Source organism: Chelon labrosus (genome assembly GCF_963514085.1).
Source record: "Chelon labrosus genome assembly, chromosome: 12".
NCBI lineage: Eukaryota > Metazoa > Chordata > Actinopteri > Mugiliformes > Mugilidae > Chelon > Chelon labrosus.
In genome coordinates, this window is record NC_140345.1 from 18,768,941 (window position 1) to 18,784,345 (window position 15,405).

At 40.3% G+C, this 15,405-nt stretch overlaps 1 protein-coding gene across 1 annotated transcript in view; it reads right to left on the reverse strand.

The window, feature by feature from the left end:
* Positions 1-15,405, reverse strand: part of ulk4 (unc-51 like kinase 4) — a gene marked incomplete at its 5' end in the record, with an annotated part of 64,958 nt that overhangs the window by 44,635 nt on the left and 4,918 nt on the right. Inside the window, 4 exons of the mRNA XM_084557517.1 lie at positions 6,628-6,711; positions 9,800-9,907; positions 14,990-15,068; positions 15,327-15,373. Of these exons, the coding sequence (XP_084413643.1) occupies positions 6,628-6,711; positions 9,800-9,907; positions 14,990-15,068; positions 15,327-15,373 (318 nt within the window). The remainder of the gene's footprint in view (positions 1-6,627; positions 6,712-9,799; positions 9,908-14,989; positions 15,069-15,326; positions 15,374-15,405) is intronic.

The following is a 15,405-nucleotide window of genomic DNA, read 5'->3' on the forward strand; positions in this document are numbered from 1 at the left end:
AGTATGAGAAACAAGTTCATCCAAAAAACACACTCAATATATTATACTTAATGTCCTATTTAAACCTCGCATCTCCACAAAGTTGAGTTTAAAGAAATTAAAGTGAGATTTATCCAGTGGCTCCTCTAAGGTCAAGAAATGTTTGTTCCACTACAAACAAGACACATGAGAAGCTGAAATCATACTGAGATCACAGCAGACATGTTGGTTTATTATAGCACACAGAACAATTGTAATTGACAACATTAACAAGTGTTTTCCAGGGAGCGCGCACCCATTCAAATTGTAAAGTTATGCATAGTTAAAGCCGTTGCCGCTTTGAGTGACAGTTGGGTGCCATCACAGGTCACTAGTGGTCTGCAATACCAGCCCTACCACGTTTCATCAAAATGGCGATGGCCGGAGCCGCCACGCTGAACTGTAAGACCGGCCACCAAGAACTCTATGGGCGTCATCATGGAGGCTTCGTCCATTTTTATATACAGTCCATGAGCTGATCCCTGGCATAGCTGTCACAGTCAAAAGAACTGAGTCATCATTAAGAAATGTTGCTTCACCTGTGCCATCTCCGCAATTTTCACCCAACACAATGTACAACACAGGCTGATGGGAGTGCAGTTTGTTTTCACATATATGGTTGCTTTTATATGATTACAGGATATATGATGAGTGACAATGTATTGAGTAAAAGAGTTCAACAGTCACTCAAAGTCAAGAATGTCAACTCCATGTGTGCTCCATTTAAAGCAATGAACAATCAACAAAATTATGATGGCTAGGCATTATTTGGTTATTCCTAATTAGATTTAGATACATAAAATAAGATAATAATATTCAAAAAAGGTCCCAACCTGCCTTAATCATGTTACTGGAATGACTGTACCACAGTGGTCTTTTGAGATGAAGTAAATCAGATTTTGGTGGTTTGAATTACTGAAAATGGATAATAGTTAAAGTCCGTCTTACAATACAACTTCAAGCTACACTTTTAAAAAAGTACAATATTTCTTTATGTTACTGTAAAAACAACAATAATACACTGCCTGGCCAAAAAATAAGTCGCCACCTGGATTTAACTAAGCAAACAGGTACGAGCCTCCTATTGGATAATTACTGCATGGGCAATTATCTTTCGGCTGGCAACAAGTTATTTAACCCCAACTGATGCAGTGAGTAGCTTCTCATTTCTTAAACAACCACGTCTATAGTCACATCCTGCGGTCGTGGAAAAGGTATTAGTCTGTTTGAGAAGGGTCAAATCATTGGCATGCATCAAGCAGAGAAAACATTTAAGGAGATTGTAGAAACTACTAAAATTGGGTTAAGACCTGTCCAACGCATTATTAAAAACCGGAAGGATAGTGGGGAACCATCATCTTCCAGGAAGAAATGTGGTGTACAAAAATCCTGATTGATCGTGATCGGCGATCACTTAAATGTATGGTGTAATCAACTCGAAGAAAAACAACTGCTGAACTCAAGGCTATGTTTAATAGCGAAAGTAAGAGCATTTCCGCATGTACAATGCGAAGGGAACTCAAGGGAGTTGTCATGAGCAGATCTCATTTAATGACATACACCTGTTTCATACATCCAGCCGTACCTACTCATAATTATTAAACATAGATATACTCTTGAAAAACATAAATTGTTCAATTGAAGGTTTGCTAGGTTTGAAATCAGTAATTTCTTTTATTTAACTGGTATATCCAGTTTAAGCAAGATTTCCATCTTTTTCGTCAGGTTACAACACGACTAACGGACTTCCTGGCAAGAGGGTCAGAGTGAAAATCTCTTTTATTCCGCAGCTCAGCGCTGACAGATAAGATTTACATGCTTTGAACCCCTGGCTAGAAAACGTTATTTTCAAAGACTTGAAAGGCTAGACCGATATGGAACAATAAAATCCTGTCTTCGTGAGTTGATCAATGGATTAGTTTTATATCCAAACATGTTTGCACCTGTCTTCTGAGTGTCAGGCAGAAAGACATACAGATCACAAAAACTACATGGATCTACTTGAGTGTGTATGCCTGTGCGTGCACAAGTGCTCGTGTTCACATGTCTGATGTGGTTTCCCTCTGTAATTAGGGTCCTTTAGAAGCCAGTGCACCTGGTTTTGAATGAGCCCCTATGGCAAAGACGCAGACACCATCTACCAACATCACACAGCACACATCTAACACCACTAATAGCCACACTAGAGACAGATTAATGGTTAACAGGTACGCAGACAGATTGAGGCAAGAAGCGCTAGCAGGAGACATGTGGACAAACAAGCCAAAAGAAGCAACAAGTAGATGCACAAATAATAGACACAAAAGACAGAACAAGGGACAGAACATGTAAATTAACAGGAAAAAATAAAGAAAACACAAGACAAAGGATAAAACATGAGGAAAATGGACAGAGCTATAAACAGAAGCACAGTGTTATTAATCTTCATCTTCCTTTGTATTGTCTAAAGATGGTGGCCCATTAAAAAATGTATGACGTACTAAATGTCCATTATTGTTTCACACACTCTCCCAACATTCAGACACTGCGTGTGTGTTTGTTCCTGCACGTGGACTGGTCATCCTATGTTAGAGACACAAGGCTAGGACCCATGACTCTCTTTTAGAGTCCCCTCTCTGTTCTCCTCTCCTTTGTGGATGATAGTGATAAATCATTAATAGACTCACCACCACTGCTGTGTCTGTGTGCGGATGTATGGATCCGTGTGTGTGAGTGTGTAAGGGGGATTTCTGCCTTCTGCCCCCTGGCTTCTATCACTGCAATACCGTTCACACATCATTTCTGTTGCACATACACACACACACAGATTTTTCATCATAGGCAGCTGAAGAATCATCTTGTTCAGGCTCATAAATAATTTCCTGCAGCTCAAGTCTGGCCTGGAAACCTGCCTTTCACTCCATGCCATCCACTCCCCCTCTCCAAGTACAAGTCTCTCTTCCTCACTCCGTCTCCCTGCCATCTCCTCCCCCTATCCCACGACACTGATCCTTCTTTCTTTCTTCCTCTCTGTCACTCCCTGCCTTCCCTTCTCCACTGGTTAAGCCAACACGCTCCCTTTGGCTCTGTGCCGCCCCCATCCTCGTCCGAGCCCTTCCTCTAGTACAACAATCTGTATCGCTCGCTGCAGTGCTTTACTTGTAAATCAGGAAAACTCTCAACAGCAGCGGAAGGGGCTGGGGTGATCCAGCAGGTCAGAAAACGCATCAAAAACATACTGCCTGGAGCGCATTAGACAGGGTCTTGGCACTGCATATCAGTGCTGTCATGCAATAAACAGTGCATGGCTCTGGATTTACAATTAGCTCACTGGGAGACAATCTCTTTCTCTTAACAACATTAGGCAAGAAATGCATCACTAAATATTGGACACTTGTCAAGCAATGATCTTGTAATAGTAAATATGAGCTGGTCATTTCAAATCAAGTTTCAAAAAGTTCATGATGTACAAAAGGTTTTAACATAGTGTTTTAATAAACAGTACAGTCAATTTACTGACTGACCGCTACAGTGCAGTCACACTGAACATACAAAAGGTCTGAAAATAAACATTTAGACTTTTAAAAGCCAAAGTGACAACTGTGAGAAATATGTAACAAGCGAGATGTACCGTAAATTCCAGACTATAAGCCGCTACTTTTGTCACTTGCTTTGGACCCTGCGGCTTATACAACGGCGAATGGATTTTTACAGCTAACGGTCACCAGGGGCGCACTATCATGTCATAGACGATGACACGAGGATTAAAGGGGAACTCCGGCGCAAAATGAACCTGGGGTTAATAACACATGTGTACCGAGTTCGACCGTTCTCTGGTATTTGTTTTCATGCATTTGTTTTGTTAGTCAAATGTGACCAGTTTTCTTGCAAACCGCTAATTAGCATATAACGCTAGCCTTCGGGGCACACCTACACATAAAAAGAAATCACTATTTCTATACCACTAACAAGGCTCACAATATCACCACACTTACACGGTAGCATAACTAGGGTCTCTACATGTAAACCGAACCATTGAGAACTTTGCAAGTATACAGGCAGTTTATTAAAAAAGGAACACAGTACCGTTCGCGTCTGGCTCGCATATCCAGGCGAGCGCCATCTTGGGGAAACTGAACTCTCTTCGTTCAGTGCTCTCAGTGCTTTCTTCCGGCAACAGACAGTTCAGTTTCCCCAAGATGGCGCTCACCTGGATATGCGAGCCAGACGCGAACGGTACTGTGTTCCTTTTTTAATAAACTGCCTGTATACTTGCAAAGTTCTCAATGGTTCGGTTTACATGTAGAGACCCTAGTTATGCTACCGTGTAAGTGTGGTGATATTGTGAGCCTTGTTAGTGGTATAGAAATAGCGATTTCTTTTTATGTGTAGGTGTGCCCCGAAGACTAGCGTTATACGCTAAATAGCGGTTTGCAAGAAAACTGGTCACATTTGACTAACAAAACAAATGCATGAAAACAAATACCAGAGAACGGTCGAACTCGGTACACATGTGTTATTAACCCCAGGTTCATTTTGCGCCGGAGTTCCCCTTTAAGAACTGACTTTTCTGGTATAGTAGGCTGGTTATTTTGATAGTAAACGGCCGTGTTACTGCACCTTTACTGCTGTGTTACAGGCAAGCACTTTTACAAACAAATTAAATTTAGCCATTTAACGTTATTGCCTCGTCAAGCGTTGTAAGCTTTGTTTTTTGTTATACTGCACTACTACGGTACTATGACTGCAGGAAGTACGCTAGGAGCGCACCGTTGTATTATTTGTGCACTGCACGAATGCTGTTTGTAATGTCAAAGATGTGAAAGTTTGATCGATTGATTTTTTGTTTGATTGATCGAAAGATTTATGTTTGTCAAATGTAAATAAATGGGACGCTTTGCGTTTCCAAACAGTCATTTCTGTCCCGACAATCCCCTCCGTGGTAGAAGAAACCCTTACGGTAATTAAACATTAAAACACCAGCGGCTTATAGTCGGGTGCGGCTTATAGTCGGGTGCGGCTTATATATGGAACAATCTGTAGTTTGCCCAAAATTTAGCTGGTGCGGCTTATATTCAGGTGCGCCTTATAGTCCGGAAAATACGGTAAGTCAATGAATGGAAACAACCTGCTGAGGCAATCAAACCATTTTGGCTGGCGTCATGTGGTGATGGACAGAAGAGTATTCTACAAAGCGTGTGGAGTGCTACACACACACACTTAAATGAAAAAGTTCCCCATACAACTTGACTGTTGACTCCAAGAAGTATAAGGCCCGTGGGACAAAGTAATATAATGTAGAACCAAATGTAATTCAACTGGACATTCAACAGATAGTAAGGGAGAAAGAGAGCAAGGCAGGTTGTGTCTGAGGATGAGTGTCTGGTCCCCAAGGCTGCGTGTGAGTAGTGTGTGCATGTGTGTGTGTGTTTCACTGTACGCTCACAGCTCAATAATGATAAATAAGTCAACCTCCTCTCTCCTCCCCACCACCCCTCTCCTTGCTCCTGTCACACACACACACACACACACACACACCCCTCCTCCGTTCATCTACGCCCCCCACCCTCCCCAACTACACTCCCAGTGGTAATGAAGCAACAGTAGGTACGAGCTGACAACTGTGCAGACCAGTTTCATCTATATTCATTCTGCTATAGTGGGCCACCACACTCAGACCCCTTCTTGTCTCTGAGACAAAACAACATCCATAAATTTCCCTTCTCTCCCTCTACCTGTTCGCCGTGTCTGTTAGTCTCAACACCCACCAAATTTTCCTCATTCAGCAGCAACAGACTCTTTTCACAGCAGACATTTTGACTTGTCATAGTAGGGACAGCACAGGTATACTAATGATGGCTGCATTACACTTAAGGTGGTCCAGCTTTTGTGCATTCTAGCTGAATGTCAGGACATACTGGGAACCTTGATGGAACGGAGCATGAACTAAGCTTTCCCTACTATAACAATATAATAAACAACTAGAGCCAACTTACATATCTGTTATGACTGCACCGAATTAAGGGGGAAACATGGGCACTCACTGCTAATGGTAAATACATAGGGACCAAACCAATAGAAGACCAGGTCAGATTCTGATCACCAGTAGAATGAACGACACTAGAAATATATACGTTAGTGTGTTTTACTGTTCAACTAAACAAAGTAAAATCATTGTTGAGACAGACTAATATCAAAGACAGAGGGTAATTAGACAGATAATTATATTATGTTTAAAAAAAGGCAAAAGAAAGAAAGCTAAAGAAAAAAAAAAAAAAGCCAGAGAAGAGGAAAGTGCAATCTACATTTCCGCTTGTGTTTCTGCTCCATCTACTGTATGTGCATGTCTGGAGGGTCCTAATTGCTGCCGAGGTCAGGCTGCTGAGCAGTAAAGGGCTGTGTTTGATGCAGGTAAGAGTGTGTGTGCAAGCATGTGTGTGTGTGTGACTGCTCTGCATGCCCTTGACTTGCAGCTGGCAAACAACGCTTTAGGCCCCCACAGCTGCCTCATCATTACTGTTCACAGGGATCCCCTGCCACACACTCGTACACACAGTGAGGGAGACTTAGTCACAGCTACACAGGCACAGACACAAACAGACACACGCAGACATACACGGAGACACTCACCCCTTCCCGCAGGCTCCTCATTAAGCCAGTGTAGGCGGCAGCGGGAACGAACCACAGTCCCTCTGGGGAGCCTCTCTTCTCCTCCTGATAGGAGGCATAGAAAAGAGAAGGAGAAAGGGTGAGAGGAGAGAGAGGAGGAGGGGTACAGTTAGTGGGGTGGGGGCAGTAGAGGAGTAGGGGGGGGGGGGATAGAGAAAGGGAGACAGATAAAGTGGAGATGCACAAAGAGCAGAGTGAGGAAAAGGGCAAGAAAGGGTCATGTCAGAGAGGAGAAAAGAAAGCAAGAGGAGTCAAGACATCTTGATTACTTGGTGACCATGTCTGTACATGAACCTGCTTCTAAACATCATCATCAAGCGATACCTCTTCAGCAGAATCTATACAAGTGATCGTTTACTGTATCAAACACGAGAAAGAATTGTTTTTTAAAGCTTTCAAAACTTATTCACTTAACAATGATGAATATGAGAACTTCTTTTCCTGAGACAATACCCTTTATATATGTCCCCAGCAACACAACTCTGACTATTTCAACAAATGTTTCTATTTTCATGAAACGATACCGTGCTCCATTGCTGCTGTGCTAGGCTCTAGGCTTCATCTAACCTTGAGGATAACAGCACTGGAGGCTATACAGTAGCTAATCGTTGTCATTGACTGATGGTGCAGAGCATTTTATCTGGGGACACTTAAAGGACCATTCCACATTACACATGGCATTATACACAGGCAGAGTGGGTCCATCTGTTGGGAAGGGTCCACAGTATGCTAAGTTTTCATTACAACTGTTTACAATAAAGACAAGACAAACAGTTTAACTAGTGTGCATTGTGTATTTTTATGCTCATGCACTCTCAAAGATATTCATTTAAATAAATGTCTGTTAAGTCACTTTCTATTACAAAGCCACGTAAGACAGTCATGTCTGAATCTATTGCGAGTACTGCAGTATTTATACATCAGCATTATTATGAAACCAGTATGAGACTTCTGAACCACCAACTCCTCAACCACGTATCCAACTGCATTCATTGGAGACAACTATCTATAATGAAATGACACATATGTCGTGGCAAAGAAGCCCACACCACATTAAAAGGGTCAAAATTGTCAGTATCACCAACAGAAGAAGAAGGTCTCAAAAACAACTCAACAAGCAGGTAGCCTGACAACTATTTAGTATTACTAACCTCTAACTAATCGCACTCATTGATTAATATAAGAATGCAGCTCTAAGTGCTGCTAGTGCCAAACATGAAGATCAACACTGAGCTGTTCTCACTGTAATTTAAAAACCTAAAATTGCTACAGCAAATCACAGATACGTTCGCAGTTTATGCAAACACATCCACATGGCTTCTTCATGCTTTTGTGTCAGTACAGGTCAGCTTCAACAAACTTCCGATCATTTTAGAGCAACAGAAAGTAGAGTCTGTGGCTCTTAGAGCTCCAACAATATTTTGGCAGCATATCAATAAACAGTCAGGGGCAAATCCATAAAAATATTTCTAAACAAGTTAAAGCATCTTCTACTATTTAAAACAGCCGACAACAAATAATGTGATCTCTTCTGTCCTTCGACTTTCTGAATAACACTACTACACTACTACAGACAGATAACAAAACATTACAGCTGCTGAGCATGCAGTCCTTTCTCTTTAGCAGGAAGAGTTTAAATGTTCGTGAATAATGCTACTCATGAGGTACTGATACATTTAAGGTTTCACAGCTATTGTGAATACAGAGAAAAATCCTTCATTACTCCTCAATCTAACTCTCATTTAATACTCAGAAACTGAGAACTTTACCGTAAGTGACATTGGAAAAAGCAAACTCCACCAAGATGGAGCATGTTTCTCTAAATGATTTTAAGATGCTGGTTAGATGATCTCTGAGGGAGGAAGAATACGTCAATGGTCTCCGTCAGCAGGAGCTGAATAGTCAATTTATGAGGAGCTTCTATAGGACACTGAGGTTTTCTATGGCTTCAGAAGAGTAAAAGGTGTAATCAGGCAGGCTGATTGATTTTCGAAGGTTATCCAGCGGTCATGTAAATAAAAATCTTACGCTTAACCAACTTGCCTGGCTTGATTGAGGTTAACCAGAAATAAATTGGTATCACCTTTTCTAATGAAGTCAAATGAGGCCTCCTCCACTTTTTCTCTTGTAATTTCCAGGGCTGGGGGTCAATTACCTTTCAGTTCAATTTACTCACCATGTAAATTTAAACTCCATTACCTGATAACGTTCATTTCACTCAAGATTGGTCTTTCTCACTTAAGTAATAATAAGAAAATGTCTTTTGATATTCTTCTATTTTGCATGCAGTGCTTAATGCATCTTGATTCATCAAGTCAAAGGGAATTCATGTCATTCCTACATTAGAGTTGGAAAAAGAGAGCCTTTACTGTGACGATGATTTTCACAGCCGGTAACCTCTTAAAGGATTCCTGATGACTGATAGTACAATATCATCGGCTTGTCTGGTCTACCATCCTACTATTGCCTGAGCTTGTGAGTTACCAGCAATGGGAGCAGGAAGCGGATCGTTGTTTTTATTGTATTTTTCAAAGCATGTAAAAACATAAATCCATTCTCTACATCAAAATATCTGAACTAGAGTTATAACTAGTGTGTATAATATTATCTGTTTAATGTAACTGTGGTCATGAAGTGCATAACCATAAAAATAGACTACAAGTACATTATGTTAAAACTGATTGCACACGTTCACAGTAATAGTGTAAGTGGCTTTCTTGTTGTGCTCTCTATATTAACTTTTTTATTTCTGTATCTTTTTGGTTTTACTTCCCAACTACAGCCACCAATGTGGATTTCCATAAAACACACTAAATAACATTTTATTTCAGCTGAATTCAGAATAGATTTCACCACACACACCGCCCTCCATTTCACTTGGTCTAATCAAAGAAAAACATCAGAAAAATCGTCTTAACAAAGGAAAAAAGAATATTCTTGCCACCTACGGAACCCTTTTGCAATCAGTGCCTTTTGTGTACCTGTAGGCTGCTGAGCAGGCGGGAATCAATTTCACATTTTATAGATGTGTTTGGATTCTTTATTATGTTTCCTTCAGATCAATAAACTGCATTATCTCTGTCTCTTTCTAGCTGTCTCTTCATATTGGTTTCTGACATGACGCGGCGTGTACCTGAGAGGAGATGCGGTAGAGGAACTCCCCAAGCGGTGGCAGCAGGAACTGCTTTATTTTACTATTCCTCAGATTATCCCTCAGGAGGTCTGTCAGTGTGGACACAGCCTGGAAAGATCGACAGTTACACTTTTATATAAAGTTATTCACAAAAAAACAGGCTTCATGATCTATAAAACTGACAATTACGAAAAAATTATCAGAATTCAGTCAACAGCTCTCTAACATTTAACTATTTCAGGCAGTCCTGTGTTTGCAATACGTGACTGAAGCAAATGACGCACAGACATACACAGATATTTGGTGTTACACTGAAGCCTATACTACAGCCAGATTATAGTTTGGTTTACTTATAGTCTGGGCTTCACCAAGTAAAATGCACATCCACTTTAACTAAGATCAAGTGGATGACCTGGTCAGACATTAACAAACCACTGGCCCCAGAAAGGTCGCTGCACAGTTTACTCTTATGTTTAGCTACAGTGTAATAAACACAGTACAATCACCACAAATAACACATTGGGCCCACTCCTCATCATACTGCACCAAAGTGTTGGCAAAGTCAGTGTTCCATGGAAAAAGATGTGCTGTGACAGTGTGAATCTATTGCAGTGTTTTATTGTCGTTGATTTTTGGTTGACCAACAACTAGGACAATTTCCAGAACAAATCTGAAAACTGAAGACAAAGTGAAAAAGTAGCAAGAGTCAATATCTGATGGCAAAAGGCATCAACAATTTTACATACACAGAAGAGCACACATAAAGGACAAACATACTCCATGTGCCGCATACATTAACACTCAGGTATATTAAGAGCATTCATTACGTGCGCACACATAATTTGGTCCATATATTCATGCAATCATATACACTTGTAAGAAATGCACGTTGCACTCACACATGCAAACACACACAGAGTTAAGTATATGCAGAGACAGCCTTGCTGGCTGGCTGCTTCCTGGCATTAGCATTAGTGCCAGCCTCCCCCCTCTGTGATCTGATGCAAGTTCTGCCTCACTCCTCTATCGCTCCTGCTCTCTTTGCCACTTTTACTTTTTCCCATCTTTCCTTGTTCTCTCCATCTCCTCACTTTGCTGTTTTTCCGTCCACTTCCAAATACATACTGTACAGTATGTATTTCTCACTCCCTCCATCTCTCACCTACATCTTTTTCTCACACTGGCTTGTTTTCTCAGTCTCTCACCTCCAGTCTTTGTGGCTAGGCTAAGGTGAGAAGTGGAACCAGTCTCTCAACATATCTGTCCCTTTCCCAGAAAAGTTATTCCTTCAATTTATTTGTGACACTAGAGTATTATCATCTATCTCACAGCATTGCATTTTCCATTGCAGCACTGAGCATCATTGTCAAAACAATTTGAGGCCAGGCCAGAAGCCAGTACGTTTTGGCTAACCTTCTGTATCACTATTAACCCAATATGTTAACAATTCATATGTGTTTGGCTTATTGCCTCTTTTCCACATCATTGGTGTCTGTTCTATTCTCAACTATTGACGAATAATGTAAATAGTTGAGAGAGGAACAGAGAATCTGAGGTGTGTTAGAAACTGGTCATGCAGCTGCTCTCAGGTAGAGGGAGCTGAAAGACCTTTCTGTACAAAGGGCCACAGGGAAAAGCAAACATATACACACACATACACACAACTACGTTCCCAGAGAAATCATTATCATTATTTCGGCATCAACACCTCAGATCAAACGACACACACACAAATGCACCCAGAAACATAAACATATGCACTTCATTAGCATTTATAAACAGCACAACAACTATAGTGACTGAGAATAAAAACGCCACCCAGCACCAGCATCTTGCTCTTCCACACACAAATATGACACAAACAAGCGTGCTGAGCAGATACTGTTACACGTCTACACTTGGGATGACCAGACACGTCAAGAAGGACACAGAAAACAGATTGGTGGATTATTGATTTTATAAAGAAGGAACACACTGTTTTATAGGAGACTGGAAGAGACTGGAGTATAAAGCTGTATTGCAGCATTGCAGTCAAGGGTAACCTTCTTATCTTCAAGCACCAGTTTTCCGCCTAAATTTGTTTAACTTCCTAAATTTCATGCTAGCTTTAAACTGAGATAACCTAAGATTGACCCTAGCGTAATGTACCTATGTTTTGAGGAGTCCCCATGGCAGAAATTACAAATGCAATGGAAAAACAACACAAGAAATGTGCGTCTCAAATACAAAAAGCAAATATGTAGCATGTATCATATTTAAATTGTTTATTTAATGAATCAGACATTTAAGAGAGGTCAGATCCAGCTTAGTGCAGGAAAAACTGTTATGTTTCCTATTTGGCTGTAAGAATATTAATCTATACTGCACACTGCAGTGCTGGATTTGAATAATTACACAACAGAAATGGTGCAAACTCAAATTTTTTCTTGGGAGGTACAGTATATTTAGAAATGCTGCAAGTAGTGTTTTCCTGGAGCCAGTGCCTTCTGAACGTGTGTTCCTAAAGATTGCTGTGAGCTTTTAGAAAGCATTATCCACATCATACACCCAGCACAATACAAGCTTTAGCAGTTAAACTTCTGGTAAAGCCACTGAAAACTTTATAAGTGATGATAAATTAAGAAAAAAAAAAAATCATGTATTAAGAAAAAGCAGCAAGCTAGAGTTACTAATATTATTTCTCACAACTCTAGCCAAGGGGTGAGACAAAAAAAAGACTCAGTAGAGAGAAAGAAAGAAAGAAAGAAAGAAAAAGGGGTGAGGGAGACAAGACGTAAGACAGGGACAGACAGGTGTCTTATGTGTTTTTGTATATTTGTGTACGTGTGTTTGGGGGGGGGGGGGTGATCGAAGCGTATAGCAGTTACCATGGTAACTAAACCCAGCCCTCACATGCCGATCAGCAGGATTGGAGCAGGAGAAACCCTGCTGAGACAACACACACACACACACACACACACACACACACACACACAGAAAAGTGAGAGTATGTGCTGTTTTATTGGTCATCTGTTGGCATTACTATAAACACTAAGGCTAGGCACAAACTCAAAGCACAAAACAGAAAAAGAACAACACAGACACACAGAAAACTACATACACAGGACCCCTGCTGAGCGCTCACACAAACATGGTTCAGAAAAAGCTCATGCACACTTACAACAACACACACAGACACAGATGTAGACACACACACACACACACACAGAGAGAGAGAACCCCTGCTGAGTGCCTAGATGGGCACATGCATGACCACAGACACAAACAGACACACAAAGATACTCTGGCACAAACGTACAGCTTTGTCCTTTTCTTAACAATTTGTCATCCTCCGGTAGCTGAAGAGAGGTGAGGAGGGTAGCGGAAAAAATGTTCCGCCATTTGTCTCTGACAACAAGCGCTTCGAAAAGAAACACTGCTCTGCCGAAGTCGGCCATTTTGTAAATCGCCGTGACGACTCAGTAGCAGTAAAGTGCCATAACAAGAAGAAGAAAGAAAAGTGGAAAAGAAAGGATGAACCGCAAATGGGGTGAGCAGATGTGGGATCAGAATTACAGGTGCCAGAATGGATTTCACTCAGAATTAACAGATGTGATCAAGCAGAAGAAGACAGGAAGAAGTTCTGTTCGGGATGAAAGGATCCTCGGTACAAAATTGCTTTTACATTGTGCGACTTCAGTACAGCTCTGTTAATATGTGTGGGTTTTACTGGGGGTTGAGTAAAATCACTGTGTTGAGGAGAACGTGTGCATTAACAAGTGCACGTCTTTCTCGCTTATGGAATTAGAGATGTAGCAATACAGAAGTAGGTCCATATTTAGGGGATTGTGTATAAAAACAGAGGCAATGCCTACACCTTTTCCTCCAAATGTGTCTACAGTGAGGGCAGACTAAATAACAGAAATACTCCTGCGCACAGTATACTGCAATGAATTATATATGTTTCATGATTACCACAGCAGCTAATGTTCTCCATGCAGATAATCTGATAAAATAATCTATCACATGTACACACATAATAACAGAAATTGAGAAAAAGCAATGAAGACCTGTCCTTGACTTTCACAAAAGTTAGAACAACATCATAACGTTGTAGTTTGCAGTAGTCATATTAATATTAGCCATGCGTGAAAGTTTATTAAGTGTGCGGTCATGTTCCTGTAGGTTTGTGAAGATTCTCAGTCATCCAGTTTATATCCAAATAAGAGGCATAAAAGATTTTCCACACTCATCAAAGTGGCTTCTTCAAGTTCAGTGTTATCATGTAAAGAAACTATTTTAACTGATATCACTGTACAGCTACAAACAGCCGAGTGACACAAATATTAATTAGTTAGGTGCTAATTAATATATTGTTACATATAAGAAAACACCTTTATATGCCTGCATGTGTGTGTTGTGTGTGTGTGTTTGGGGGAGAAAAGAGAGAGAGAGAGAGAGAGAGAGAGAGATTTTAGGATGTCTGATGCTGTTTTCTGATAGGGTTTTAATGCCGCCTGCTGGAACACACTGGTACTATAAAGTTGGACGGGACAGAATAAGCATTTATGAGCACATACTTTTTTTTTTTTCCCTGAAAGAAAGAAGACGTTTGTATTATTTTATGATAAGGCTTAAACATAACAGAGTAATGTAAAAGTAAAAGAAAATATGACAAAAAAAACAAACTCTAAACCTATAATATCTAAAAGAAATGCACAGTAACATTTAGCACCACATAATGCGGGTGTATAGGTTCAATAAATACGGTATACTCACAGTCTATGCTGCACACTATGCAGCATATTGTTATGTTATGTTGTATGTTCTGAATGGTAAATGCATATTGATACTTTCTGTAAGATGCACGTATGGGTTCCCTCTGGTATTTACTGCCACCTCATGATACAAATGGGTACTGCAGGTCATTTTAATTTGACTTCACAAATATTTAGCTTGTTTGAAAATAAAAAGGATCGGTGGGTTACTATTTGCTTTATGCTTTTTATCCTACAACACCAGTGGAACACCTTTACTATCCAGATAAGTTAAGACTGATAAAGAAAATATACTGTAACTCCACTCTAAACCGTCTCGCCTGTATAGCGATAAGGTACTGTTAAATTTTAGCTAAAGCCAAATAATAGTTATGATTAGGGTAGGCTTTCAAATTAATGTAAGTCAGCATAATGACAATGTCTAGAAACACACCTCAGAAACAGGACTGTCGTCTCCAAGGTCACTACAGTGCAGAGCCAGCAGACCCATCACTCTGAGAACCTTGCTGCGCCTACAAAACATTTTTCATTTTCATTAAAAAAAGAAACTTTCTAAAAAGAAAACACACACTTTGAATCACTGAAATTCTGAAACTTGAAGCGATCAAAATATCACAGTATAAAAAGCATTAATAGTCTGAACATCTATTTTGCTTCAGCGTTCCTTGATCATCTTAAAAAACTGTAAAATGACAGAGAAAAAGAGCAAAGGAGAAAGCAATTATTCACATCGCCTGTTTGTAAAGCAAGACCATAAATAATGTACTTACACATCCCAGTTAGGAGCTTGTCGCAACTGCTGGGTCAATACGAGAAGCTAAATGAAGAGAGCAAAGAAAAACAACATTA